General features: G+C 51.3%; 1 protein-coding gene across 2 annotated transcripts in view; it reads left to right on the plus strand.

Moving 5' to 3' along the window:
• PIK3C2B (phosphatidylinositol-4-phosphate 3-kinase catalytic subunit type 2 beta) overlaps positions 1-13,426 on the plus strand; it is a 71,044-nt gene that overhangs the window by 33,254 nt on the left and 24,364 nt on the right. For both annotated transcript variants that reach the window (XM_010369791.2, XM_030934997.1), the window contains exons 6-15: positions 102-213; positions 360-439; positions 820-883; positions 2,890-3,036; positions 3,697-3,730; positions 4,688-4,883; positions 5,947-6,069; positions 10,688-10,855; positions 11,400-11,511; positions 13,108-13,250. In XM_010369791.2, coding sequence (XP_010368093.1) covers positions 102-213; positions 360-439; positions 820-883; positions 2,890-3,036; positions 3,697-3,730; positions 4,688-4,883; positions 5,947-6,069; positions 10,688-10,855; positions 11,400-11,511; positions 13,108-13,250 — 1,179 coding nt within the window. The remainder of the gene's footprint in view (positions 1-101; positions 214-359; positions 440-819; positions 884-2,889; positions 3,037-3,696; positions 3,731-4,687; positions 4,884-5,946; positions 6,070-10,687; positions 10,856-11,399; positions 11,512-13,107; positions 13,251-13,426) is intronic.

Consider the following 13,426-nt stretch of genomic DNA (forward strand, 5'->3'; position numbering starts at 1 on the left):
TAAACCTTCTTTCTGTATCTCTCTCCCCAAGGCTAAGGTATGCATCTCCCTTCCCAGTGAGTCCCCAGGATGCTAATGGTCTTGTCCCTCTACCCTACCAGCAAGCATGCCTTGGGCAGTCATGAGTACATCCAATACTGCCGCAAGTTTGACATTGACATTCGGCTACAGCTGATGGAGCAGAAGATTGTGCGCAGTGAGCTGGCTCGGACGGTTCGTGTGAGGGTGGTGGAGGGTTGCCCAGGGCTGGGGACGTGGAATGGGAATACAATATGGAACACATCAGGTGGGAGGGGGGTAGGAGTGCTGGGCTGAGATAATGGCACTGTGCCTTTCTGAATAGGTCACTTCTTACACAGGTGAATGATGACCAGAGCCCCTCCACCTTGAACTACCTCGTCCATCTCCAAGAGAGGCCCGTAAAGCAGACCATCAGCAGGTGAGTGTGGGCGCCATCTTGGATGTGCTCCAAACAGGAACTGTGCAGGGATCTCATCAGATGTGCCTGCTTGCCTTTCTGCCAGGGCTAAGGGATTCTTGCAGGTGTTGGGTTGGAGCCCATACGTCTTATCAGGGAAGATCCCAACTCTAGGCATATTTCATCTCTTCCCTCTGGAACTTTGCCATCATTCTCTCCAGGCTAGAAGTGGCGGAATAGAAAGACTCTCTCTCCTTCAGTCTTCACAAGACATATAGAAAGAGTAGGAACTCCTTTAAATCAGAGTGCGAGCTGAGGAGAGGGAGGGAGAAAATGGGTTTCCCAGGGCACTGGGTCTTTCATGACCTCTCCTATGGTTTTTCCCTGCCCCCAACTCCCAGGCAGGCCCTGAGTCTTCTGTTCGACACTTACCACAATGAGGTGGATGCCTTCCTGCTGGCTGATGTGAGTACGAATCCAGGGGCTGGCCTTGCTGCCTGAAAGCTCCTCCTCTCCCCTTCCCCAGTCCTCCTGGGATCACCCAGCACTATGAGGGATCTGGGTGGAGCCTGAAAATCTGTTGGCAGAGCACTTCTTTTTAACCCCTCGCTCATGGGCAAACTAAGACTCCTAGATGTTGGGCAACGGCAAGCGCATAGCCAGGGATTCTGCTCCTCTATAGAAGAAGCAGGTCGGAAACTGCACACTGGTCCCATTCTCTGGAGTAGGATGTCTCCAGAGCTAAGGAACCGAGAGCTGTCACCCTCCAGCTGCTGCACTTGATGTGCATTGGAGCATGCATCCTATGAGCAATGTCAGAAATCTCTGGTTTGAGAGGTTCTGTTTTGCTGTTATCACAGGTAGGAAACCATCAGGAGGTAGAAGGTTTCACATGTAGGGAGGGCCAGAGCCCTACCCGCTTGGACTCACGCAGAGTCTCAAGTCTCAAAACCATGAGAATCAACATTTGTCTTAAATGTCACAATGCCAAAGAAAATCTGACAGTGATCTTCAAAAACAATCCCTTGCTGAGTGTGATGGCCCACGCCTGTAAACCTAACCCTTTGTGAAACTGAGGTGGGAGAATTGCTTGAACCTCAAAGTTCAAGGCCAGCCTGGGCAACACAGCAAGACCCCATCTCTACAAAAAATACAAAAGTTAGCCAGGCATGGTGGCACACACCTGTAGCCCCAGCTGCTCTGGAGGCTGAGGTGGGAGGATCGCTCGAGCCCAGGAGTTTGGGGCTGTAGTGAGCTCTAATCACACCATTGCACTCCAGCCTGGGTGACAGAGTGAGACCCTATCTCAAAAAAAAAAAACAAAAAACCAATCCCTGTCGTAGTGATCCAGTTAATAGTCGTAAACGCGTCCTTTTTGAGGGGTTCAGCATTATGTCTAGTCACTGCCAGAATCCCTTCTCTAGGAGTCTGTGCTTGAACATTTCCAGTGATGCTGGGGAAGCTCTGAACACCTGTGCTGTGCTGGTCTGGCCCTTTGCTAGTGGCTATGATGGGTAGAGAAGTGTAAGAATTTTCGTAGCCTTGGCCAGGTGCAATGGCTCACGCCTGTAATCCCAGCACTTTGGGAGGCTGAGGTGGGCGGATCACCTGAGGTCAGCAGTTCGAGACTAGCCTGGCCAACATGGTGAAGCCCTGTCTCTACTAAAAATACAAAAATTAGCTGGGCGATGGCGGGCACCTGTAATCCCAGCTACTTGGGAGGCTGAAGCAAGGAAATCACTTGAACCAGGGAGGCAGAGGTTGCAGTGAGCCAAGATCATTCCATTGCACTCTAGCCTGGGTGACAGAGCAAGACTCCGTCTCAAAAAAAAAAAAAAAATTGTCGTAGCCTTTGGGGAGCTTGTGTTCTTGTTAGAAAAATTGAATAGTAACACAAAGCTATTAGTAGACAGAACAGGATGGTAATAAATTACTTAAGGGCTCCTGGAGGATGCTAGAGGAAGGGGATTGGCCAGGGAGGGTTTTATGAAGGAGGTAGAATTTTAGCTGCTCTGTGATTTAAATTTATATAGGTAATCAGAGCTGGACAGGTGAGGGAATTCCAAATGAGAAAATTCCAGAAGCTAAAGTGCAGAGGGGAAGGTATGGCTGTGGCAAATCAGTAGAAGTGAGATGAGATCTGTCTGGAAATTCTACAGGTCTCTGGGAGAGACCCTGTATATATGTGTATAGTATAAGTAGACTACAGAGAGAGGCTAGAAATAGGAGGAGCTTCAAGGGGAACGGCTGAAAGAATTGGGGCATGTGGGCATGGCCCATTGAATTCAGTGGGAGAGATTATTTGCTGATGCTGAATATTTGAAAACAAAATGTATTGCACATTTACCCCTCAGGATCATGAATCTCTCTACTCTTCCCAACCCTTTCCTTTAAAGACTGGGGTGGGGAGGGGTCAGAGACCAAGAGCACGAGAGCAGAGCCTGCCAGCCTCACTGTGTCACCTCCCACAGGGGGACTTCCCACTGAAGGCTGACAGGGTGGTCCAGTCCGTCAAGGCCATCTGCAACGCCCTGGCCGCCGTGGAAACCCCTGAGATCACCAATGCTCTCAACCAGCTGCCCCCCTGCCCCTCCCGCATGCAGCCTAAAATTCAGAAGGTAAAGGGGCCCAGGGTGCTGGCAGGGGGAAGGAGGAGAGGGATACTGCCAGGTAACTCAGTTGCCTGTTGCTAGGGTGTGTAGGTATTCACTCATTAAAAAGGGGCTTCTCTCCACCTCCACCTTTTATGTTTAAGGAATTCAACCACAAGAGCTCTTCAAAAATGGATGCCAAGTGTGTCCCCTCTTCCTGAGCTTGAGGGAGAGCTACCTGGGACTGCTTGCTGAGAGCCCGGGCCAGTAAAGGCTTTATTCACAGTCACCAAGGCATTGCCTGACAGTCCGCATATCCATCAGGGCGCAAAAACAAACCAAGAGGAAAATCTCTCTAGAGCCAGGGGCTCCGGGACTCCAGCAGGGACTGTGTGCTCTGCAGGCAGGGCCAGCACCATAGACACTGTGATCTGTAGCCGAGTAGCCTGAGGGTTGGGATCTCTCAGAAGGGTGGACACGATGATTGCTATCCTACGTCAGCTCACTCTGTCCATCACACAGATCTAGTACAAACCATGACTCTATCCTCTCCGGGGATTCTCAGCTCCTCACATTTCAGCCCATTCTGGTCCAGATGAGTGCAGCTGTGAAAAGCCCTTCTTCCAGCTGTGACGAAAAAGGCTATGGCCCTGAAGCTCCCCTCCCTCTTCTTTTTCCCCCGAACAGGATCCCAGCGTCTTGGCTGTGAGGGAAAACCGAGGTAAGGGAACTGCTCTCCATCTTCATCCAGCCGGGCTGCTGAAAACTGCAGTCTCTGCCCAGATTCCTTTTTCTGCCTGGCCCCCTTGATTTATGTGTCGGAGTTCGGCTAGGGTGTGTGTGTGTGTGTGTGTGTGTTCCTATATGAGGTGTGGACACAGCTGGAGAGCACATTTCTTTCCACAAAGTGTTTTCTCATTATTTTTCCTCGTCATTCCTCCTGGTGTCCCTGGGAGATGGTGATGAGGGCGTCGAAGTGTGGGAGTGGGGTGGCGGGGCAGCGCTAGCCCTGTGATCCAGATGGGAAGCCTCCCACTTTGGTAGATTGTGATTATTCTCTCATCGGTTCACACTTGCTACCTTTCCAATTTAGAATGGGCCTTGGGAAAGGATGAGAAAGAATTTTCCCTACAATTTTTCTAGGATTCCCCTGTCGTGCCCTTGAAGCTGAACTTTGCCCTAAGACCGACCTATATCCCTGGGATTCCTTTGTTTTGTTTTTGTTTTTTGTTTGGGCATCCCTGGGATTCTTATGGTGATTCCCAGTCTTTTGGATTTCATAGACCAGTAAAATGTCCCCCAAAGTATTTGGGGAACCAAGAGAGAATTGGCAGCCTTTTACTTGGCCAAACTTTTGACTTTTGCTTTTTTGAAGCAACTGACAATAATTATTAACATTGTTTCCTAAAAGAAAGGATATTTTAATGCTAAATAGCAATAAGTAAAAATAAGGATTATGTTTAACATTGTATAACTGTGGTTTTATGAAAAGCTCATGACATGCTTCTGCTTTTTTCTCATTTCACCACAGATGAGTGAACTTTGTCACAGCTATTAGAGACTGACTAGCATTTGGGGACCACTATCTTAGGCCATCCCATTCTAGCCAGTGCCCTGGCAATAAGGTAGGGCTTGAGGAGGCCTCATGACTTTCCTTTCTGACCCCTTCCCTTCCCAGAGAAGGTCGTGGAAGCCCTGACCGCTGCCATCTTGGACCTGGTGGAGCTGTACTGCAACACATTCAATGCAGACTTCCAGACGGCAGTGCCTGGGAGCCGCAAGCATGACTTGGTCCAGGAGGCCTGCCATTTCTCCAGGGCCCTGGCCTTCACTGTCTATGCCACCCACCGCATCCCCATCATCTGGGCTACCAGGTGAGCCCAGGGCTGAGCAGCCGCTAGGGAGCAAGCTGAGTTTGACCTCCACCAGGGCTTTTTCCTATCTGCATGTAATACCACTGTCCTGAGTCTTAGGATGTGTGGCATTGTGTGACATTGTGGTGCAGTGGGGCTGCAGGGGTGAGCCAAGTGCCTGAGAAAGACCTGGGCTGGGGACATCCCAGAGGAGAGAGGAGGTCCCTTAGGAGATGAAGAAGATCCTGTTATTCCCTCTTGGTGCTGGCTGCCTCTGCATCCCTGCCCCCTCCAGATCCAGGACCAGTGGAAGGAGACGTGGCAACAGATGGAGGATTCCCAGATAGAGTGCACACTCCCTGGCCAGTGGGAGGGGGCAGGGAGGTGGGATTGACCCTTTGTCTGGGGTTCTCTAGGCCTGCAGGGGTGGGTGGAGGAGGATGTTCTTTTGGTAAAATCCTCAGCTCCTCTGTTGGGTCCCCAGCATCCAAGGCCTGAGGGAATAGGCACTGGGCCCTACCCCGCCCCTGCTGGTCCCCTTTCCCAACCCCCTTCCCCTTCTCTCTTTGTTCCTCACTTAATGTATTCCTCTGGGCGATTGGCAGAGAACAAAGGAGGCAGCCTGGGAAACCGGGGCCTTCTCTGACCTCTTCTGTCAGGCACCTGTCATGAGCCACAGGGACCCCCATGTGTTGGCATTCACGTCGGCATATGTCGTCTTCCTCCCCCACCCTTCTCACTTGCGCATGCACGTGCACACACACACACGCACGCACACACAGACACTCGATGGGCTGGAGCTTTCTATAAGGAGGCTGGGTGGCCGGTTCCCATTAAAGAAAGAAAAACCACAAGGCTCAGCATGGAGCCTAAAACTGAGCAGAGGAACTCAGATTAAGTTGCTTTGGCCTGAGCACATTTCCTTACATCCAGTTTGGCTGTCCTATCCAGAGATCCCATGTTATGGCCCTCAGAGACTGGGAATTTTACCAGGGGAAATGGATTTTGGCCTTAGAGGGATGCATAGGCTTGGGTGATTGGTTTTGGGAGCTGGGTGTCCTGACCTGCTCCCTTTCTTTTGTAGCTATGAAGATTTCTACCTCTCCTGTTCCCTTAGCCATGGCGGCAAGGAGCTGTGCAGCCCCCTGCAGACCCGAAGAGCTCACTTCTCCAAGTACCTCTTCCACCTCATCATCTGGGACCAGCAGTAAGCCCTTCCCCCAGGCTCCGGTGCCCAGGTCACTGCAGACCTACTCAGCCTCTGAAATATCCCTGGGGCCAGATAACTACTCCAGGACTAACGATAAAACCAGGCTTCCTTGTTAACCCTAATTGGACAAGTCATTCAACCTCTTGAGTCTCCACTGCCCTGACTTTTTTTTTTTTTTTGAGACAGAATCTTGCTCTGTCGCCCAGGCTGGACTGCAGTGGCACGATCTCGGCTCACTGCAAGCTCTGCCTCCCAGGTTCACGCCATTCTCCTGCCTCAGCCTCCCAAGTAGCTGGAACTACAGGCGCCCGCCACCACGTCCTGCTAATTTTTTGTATTTTTAGCAGAGATAGGGTTTCACCGTGTTAGCCAGGATGGTCTCGATCTCCTGACCTTGTGATCTGCCTGCCTCGGCCTCCCAAAGTGCTGGGATTACAGGTGTGAGCCACTGTGCCCGGCCTCCACTTCCCTGACTCTGAAATGGGGCCAAGTATAATTACCACCTCTCAAGTTGTCATGAGGATCCAATGAGAAGTATCTATAAAGGCTCTTTGTAAACCATAAAAAACTTATAAATGTTAGTTGTTAATTTTTTTTTTTTTTTTTTTGAGACGGAGTCTCGCTCTGTCGCCCGGGCTGGAGTGCAATGACCGGATCTCAGCTCACTGCAAGCTCCGCCTCCCGGGTTTATGCTATTCTCCTGCCTCAGCCTCCCGAGTAGCTGGGACTACAGGCGCCCGCCACCTCGCCCGGCTAGTTTTTTGTATTTTTTTAGTAGAGATGGGGTTTCACCGTATTAGCCAGGATGGTCTCGATCTCCTGACCTCGTGATCCGCCCATCTCGGCCTCCCAAAGTGCTGGGATTACAGGCTTGAGCCACCGCGCCTGGCCGTTAGTTGTTAATTTTAATAGTACTTTATTTTTTGATCTTGTCTCCCTTAAAGAGTTTAACTAGTTGGGAGGGCTTCTCATCCTCTCCCTCTTCCCTCGGTTGCTGTAGACTATGGAGAGGAGACTGTGCTTTTCCCTTTATATAGAGAGAAGGGAGGGTTGTCTAGAGAAAGACTATTGAGCTTGGATTCCCAGGAGTGAGCCTCTATTTCTAGCTCTGTCTTGAGTACTACTTTCTATTCTTTCTGTGCCTCATTTTCTCAAACTGAGAAATGGGGACATTTGTTTCACTCAGAAGCAGTTATAGCATGGAGATAGATAGGTGGGTTATAAATATAAATATGAAACCAAAAGCGCACGGTAGTACTAATCACCACGTGTAAACAATAATTTGGTGTCAGGAAGGTAGGCGTCAGCCAAGCAAAGCAGGAAGGAAACGGAGGAGAGGGTGCCTTGCTTGAATGGGGGCACCGTAGGGGTTTTCCTGCCCTGTGGGTCGTCTGTGCTGTGCTCTACCTTCCTTCCAGTCAGTCAGAAAATCCCCTGCTTGCTGCCCCCAGCTTTGCTTCCCCACACGAGTCCTCATTTGCAGAGCAGCATGGCAACCTAAGTATTTGGAGCACAGATTAAAGAGACTGAGGAGGGGTCCTGGGGAGGCCGAGGATGCAAAATAGGTAGATGAAAAATCTGGAGATGCTGGAAGGGGTGGGTCATTTTACAGATGAACAACTGGGAAAATGGACCCTTTCTCATGCCTTTCACACTTAGGTAATTCTTAGAGCAATAAAGGTGTATATGGCCAGGCATCATGGCTCACACCTGTAGTCACTGTACTTTGGGAGGCCAAGGCAGGACGATTGCTTGAGCCCAGGAATTTGAGACCAGCCTGGGCAACACAAAGAAGCCTTATCTCTACTAAAAAATTATTTTAAAGGAGCCGAGTGTGGTGGCATGCATCTGTAGTCCTAGCTACTTAGGAGGCTGAGGTGGGAGAGTCACTTGAGCCTGGGAGGTCGAGGCTGCAGTGAGCCATGATCACACCACTGCACTCGCTCTAGGCTGGGCAACAGAGTGAGACCCTATCTTTAAAAAAAAAAAAAAAAAAAGGCAGGGGACATGCATAAAAGGTCCTTAAGCAAACAACTGCCAGGACAGGAGAAACTCCTTGCAGGCAGAGGATAGCTGCATTAACTGGCCCTTGAGTTCCACCATTCCTTTGGGATTTTTTGGTCACAATTACTGCTGCTATCAAGAGAAGGGGTGCCAGCCTGGGCAACAAGGGAGATCCAATCTCTACAAAAAATACAAACAATTAGCTGAGTGTGGTGGCATATACCCGTGGTCCCAGCTACTTAGGAGGCTGAGGTGGGAGAATCACTTGAGCCTGGGAGGTCAAGGCTGCAGTGAGCATCCAGCCTGGGCAACAGAGCAAGACTCTGTCTCAAAAAATAAATAAATAAAAATGGATGGGGTGCTGTAGTCTTCTGGCCCGGGAGGACTTTAAAAAATCGGCCTTAAATCCTTTTCTCATACAGTATCAGAGGTATAGAGGCAGCCCAGGCTGCACCATGAGTTTCATTTTGTTCCCTGAGATCCCTACTTTGAATTTTAATGGGCCAGTCCCCTGCCTAGAGCCTTGTGAAGGACATTATCTTGCACTGCCCATCCAGATGCCCCGAATGAGACTTCTTGGCCCTTCATGGTCAAGACCAAGACATCTGGGGAAGGCGTGCCAGCGTTCAGAGGACAGGCTTTGGGCCAGTCATTCTCTCCTTTCTACTGTAGTTGTAGCCTCAGGCAGGTCTTTCAACCTAGAATGGTGGTGATAACAGGGCCTACCCTACAGGATTGTTTGAGGAGCAGTTAGGACACTGTAAATAAAGTACTTGGCACAGGCTTCTTAGCTGGGGAGCCCTCTTGGTTTTGGTTTCTCTGTTCCAGGTGACTGACAAACTGGCTGATGCATGGGGATACGTGCGCATGAAAATACTCTCTGTATAACTCAGTGCCAGTGCAGTAACCACATTGTCACATAGCAAAAAGTACACAGTGTGCACACACATCCTGCAAGTGAAGCTATGTTCCCCTTCTCCCTGATGAGAAACTGAGGCACAGAGATGGGAGTTAAGTTGCCCAGGATTGTGAGTGGCAGAACCAGGACTGGAGACAACCAGCACATTCCAGGAATCCTTCCTGGAGGAGGCAGCCTGTGTGATATGATGTGGTTGAATGGGCTGCAGGAAGGAGAGGGGTTTCTAAGGGAGGAAGGTAAGGGCCGCAGCCAACATAATGGTTATTCTGACCAGCCCTGGGTGAAGGTCTGTGGGAGAGCTTTTGGAATACCAGATATACCCAAGGATTGAAGGGAGAGAGGGCCTTGGCTGGCTCTGGTTTCACTCATAAAATCTCACTCCCCTTTTCCTTAAGACATGAAGCTGGAAGCTTCTTCCTTGGGCAAAAAGAGAGGGCTCAGGACCAGCTCCCTCTCCCCTTTGCTATGGGGTCAGGTGATTCTCTGCCCCACTGTAGCAGTCCAGGGATCAGCTAACTCTCAAAATAGGCTCAGCAGCCGTGCTTTGTCACCTCCAGCCAAGCCCTGGCCTGGCATGTCTGCTGGCCGCTGGAGGGGCCCTAATTATAGCTGTGGGCCCCCAGGGTAGAGGCAGCTGGGATAGAGCAGGGCTCTGCCAGTCTGTGGTGGGCTGGAGGGAGTGCCTCACTTAGGTGGAGAATCCCCTGGAGGACAGTGGCGAGGCAGGCTGCTTTATCATGAAACTGCTAACCTTGGGGGTGGCTGCCTGGCCTCTGTGCCCTCTGGCATAGAAGTTGCTGGGCCCTGGGCTGGCCAGGAGGGTGTGACAGTATGGACTTTGGCCCAGGGACAGCTTCCCGGAAAGGTAACGTGGGTCCTCCCTGCTTTTCCACAGCTCCCCTCCCCTGTGTACTTCACCCCACCTAGCAGTTTCTTGTCCTGAGCATAGAGGGAGCGGCTAGGTGTGGTTCAGACTGAGGACCTGGAGAGAACTTATGGGCTTGAGCAGTGCTGGGCTTATGTGTCTCCGTTCTTTTGGTCCTGCCATTGGCTTTCTCACCTGGGGGACTTGGAGAAGCCCCTCCTCTTTGTCCCTTTGGCTTTGAATCTGTTTGGGGGTGGGGATGAGAAAAACCCATCGTGTGTCCCTGGGGCTAGGTGAAGGGGACTTGTATGAGGACAAGTGACAGGGCTGTGGGGGAGGGTGAACCGAGGGCAGAGAACATGGTGCTTCTTCTTGGTGGCTCTCAGCAGCGAGAAGTGGGGGAGGGATGGGGACTGTCAAATGGAAAAGGAGGACAAAAGGAGTAGCTTTGTGGACCCTCTGAAGAAATTCTAAAACGAGGAAAGGAGCAAGGCTGACAACATGGGACATGTCATCACCTGAACTGCGAGGTGGCTCTGCTAAGCAAGTTCTGTCTAGGCACCATGGGTAGCCTCGACATCAGGGGATGTTTGCCTCACTCTACTGCAAAGCTCCAAGGACACCATATTGTGCTTCTGGGAACATCCAGTGGGGGTTTTGCCTAGTTTGGGGCCTCTCCTGGTTCTGTAGGAGGAGGGCTTCCTCAGGGAGTATGTCTGAACCTGAGAGGGAGGCTGTATCCTCAGCCTCAGCCTGACTTCCTGGACCGCCTGTTGCTTGAAGCCACAGGAGTGGCCCCTCCTAATTTGATTTCCTGTCCTCCATAGGATCTGCTTCCCAGTGCAGGTGAACCGGCTGCCTCGGGAGACCCTGCTGTGTGCCACTCTCTATGCTCTGCCCATCCCCCCACCGGGGAGCTCCTCAGAGGCCAACAAGCAGCGGCGGGTGCCTGAAGCCCTGGGCTGGGTCACTACCCCACTCTTCAACTTCAGGCAGTATGTGAGCCCCAGGGTACAGCTTCTTGGCCTTGGGAGGGGAGGAGGGGGACAGAGAAAGGGGCCTGGCTGCTGCATTGGCCAGTGTGCCTTGGGAGAGTTGGCCATGTGGGGCTCACTAGTGAAGTCCAGATGATCCCCAAGCACAGAACTGGTGACCAGGACTATTGATGTAACCAAGAGCCACTGAGTGGTTCTGGTGGCACAGGACCATTTTGAGGATACATGGAAAAGCAATGCTTGGGTAATAGATCATCTGGTCTTGTCACTGGAAGAACCTTAGAGGTCATCTAGCCCAGCCTCCCCACCTCACCAAGGCATCCCTGCCACCAAGTCATCCAGACCAGGGTATGGTTAGCTCACAAGTCCTCTTGGAGGGTGTGAGCTTTTATAGGACTCGGGAGAATGGTCTATGGGGAGACTGAGACAGGGGAGTTGGATAGTGGCTTCAAACAGAAAAGGCAGATTTTTGGATTGGGGGAGCAGGAGAAATACTCTCTGCTTAGCCATTTTAGCAGCCCTTCCCACTCTCCTTCCTTCTTAGGGTCCTGACCTGTGGCCGGAAGCTTCTGGGTTTATGGCCAGCAACACAGGAAAATCCCAGTGCCCGTTGGAGTGCACCTAATTTCCACCAGCCAGACAGTGTCATCCTGCAGGTGAGGCTTCAGCCCTTCCTTCCCACTCACCAGCAAGACCATCCCAGTCAACTCTACATTTTTCCCCTTGAGATTTGGGCTGGGACAGCAGGAGAGAGTGTAGAACTTCAAGCATGGGAGGATGATGTGACTGAAGCAACTGAGGGAATATGGTTAGATGTGGAGTGTGAGGTGAGCTCTGGGGTATCCATCTCCCATCTCCTAGAGGTTAAATTGATTTCGTGGAGCCTGAAGATGGGGTCTGAGACCCTCTGCATTCAGGGCTCAGCTTCTGAGTCCCTTGTATTGAATCCTCATACTTCTAAGTCTGATCAAACCTGACCTGTGCCCTCTTGGGGCCTGAGGGGACACCTTTCCCCCTTCCGGTGACTCAGTGCTTTGGCAGGATGGACCTATTCTCCAGGGAGAAGAGGAGGAGCTGGTCATGCCCAAGGTCTAGTTCCTAGTTCCCAGCTTCCTTTTCTTGTGGTTATGAGATACCTTGTGTGAATGTTGACATAGAATGAAAGCTCCCTGAGGCAGGTTTTTTTTTTTTTTTTTTTTGAGACAGAATCTCTGTCACCCAGGCTGGAATGCAAAGGCATAATCTTGGCTCACTGCAACCTCTGCCTCCCAGGCACAAACCATCCCCCCACCTCAGCCTCCCAAGTAGATGGGACTACAGTTGCATACCACCACGCCCGGCTAATTTTTGTCTGTCTTATTTACTACTCTATGCCCAGAGCCTAGAAAATGCCTGGCACATGTTAGGATTCAATAGATATTTGTTGAACGAGGCTCGGTGCGGTGGCTCATACCTGTAATCCCAGCACTTTGGGAGGCTGAGGCGGGGGGATCACCTGAGGTCAGGAGTTCGGACCAGACTGGCCAACATGGTGATACCCTGTCTCTACTAGAAATACAAAAATTAGCTGGGCATGGTGGTGCGTGCCTGTAATCCCAGGTACTCAGGAAGCCGAGGCATGAGAATCGCTTGAACCTGGGAGGCAGATGTTGCAGTGAGCTGAGATCACACCCTTGCACTTCAGCCTGGGTGACAGAGCAAGACTCTGTCTCAAACAAAAACAAACAAAAAAGATATTTGTTGAATGAAAGAAAGTAGAGCTCTTTTGGAGACTTGGCTCACTCAGCTCTGATACTTTAGTAGGATGAACATCTGGTGGCATAGAGTAGGGACCAAGTGTCCCAGGGCCTTCTCCCAGTGTGTGGTTCCGCCTTCCCTCTGGCAGCAGTGCCCTCTGGCATCCCATGGAAGGCTCCCTGGACTCAGCATGGATGCACCCCATGGTTCAGCTGGGTGACATTTCTGTTCAGAGTTCTGGCTGGGGCTTGTCCCCACACCCCTCACCAAGGTGCATCTCCACCGAACCTCTTCCTCACGTGTCCATTCTTTTTCTCTTTTTGTTTCCCTTTCATTTTTTCTGAGAGTTATAGCTGGAAAGGACTTCAGAGATCACCGAGTCTAATTGGGTTATTTTACAAAGAACCTGAGGGAAAGTGAGGGAGGGACAAGGCCGGAATGCTGGGGTGAGAGAAAAGCTGGGAGTTCACACACTGCCTGTTCTCTCTCCTCACGTCCTTGATCCCATCCCCCAGATTGACTTCCCCACCTCTGCCTTTGACATCAAGTTCACCAGCCCCCCTGGAGACAAGTTCAGCCCCCGCTATGAGTTTGGCAGCCTCCGGGAAGAAGACCAGCGCAAGCTTAAAGACATCATGCAGAAGGAGTCCCTCTACTGGTGAGGATCGGGCCCCCACTGAATCTGTCATGTTTCATCTGACCTCCCAGCATTGAGTCTCTGTCCTGCTTTGGGAGTGGAGGTGGGAAGGGGAGGCAGCCCCCAGGCCTTTCTCCATCAGCTGACACTGGGAAAGTAGAGAGGTCAAGGTCAGGAAATTAGATCTGAGAGTACCC

The sequence above is a fragment of the Rhinopithecus roxellana genome, chromosome 8 (genome assembly GCF_007565055.1).
Source record: "Rhinopithecus roxellana isolate Shanxi Qingling chromosome 8, ASM756505v1, whole genome shotgun sequence".
Taxonomy (NCBI): domain Eukaryota; kingdom Metazoa; phylum Chordata; class Mammalia; order Primates; family Cercopithecidae; genus Rhinopithecus; species Rhinopithecus roxellana.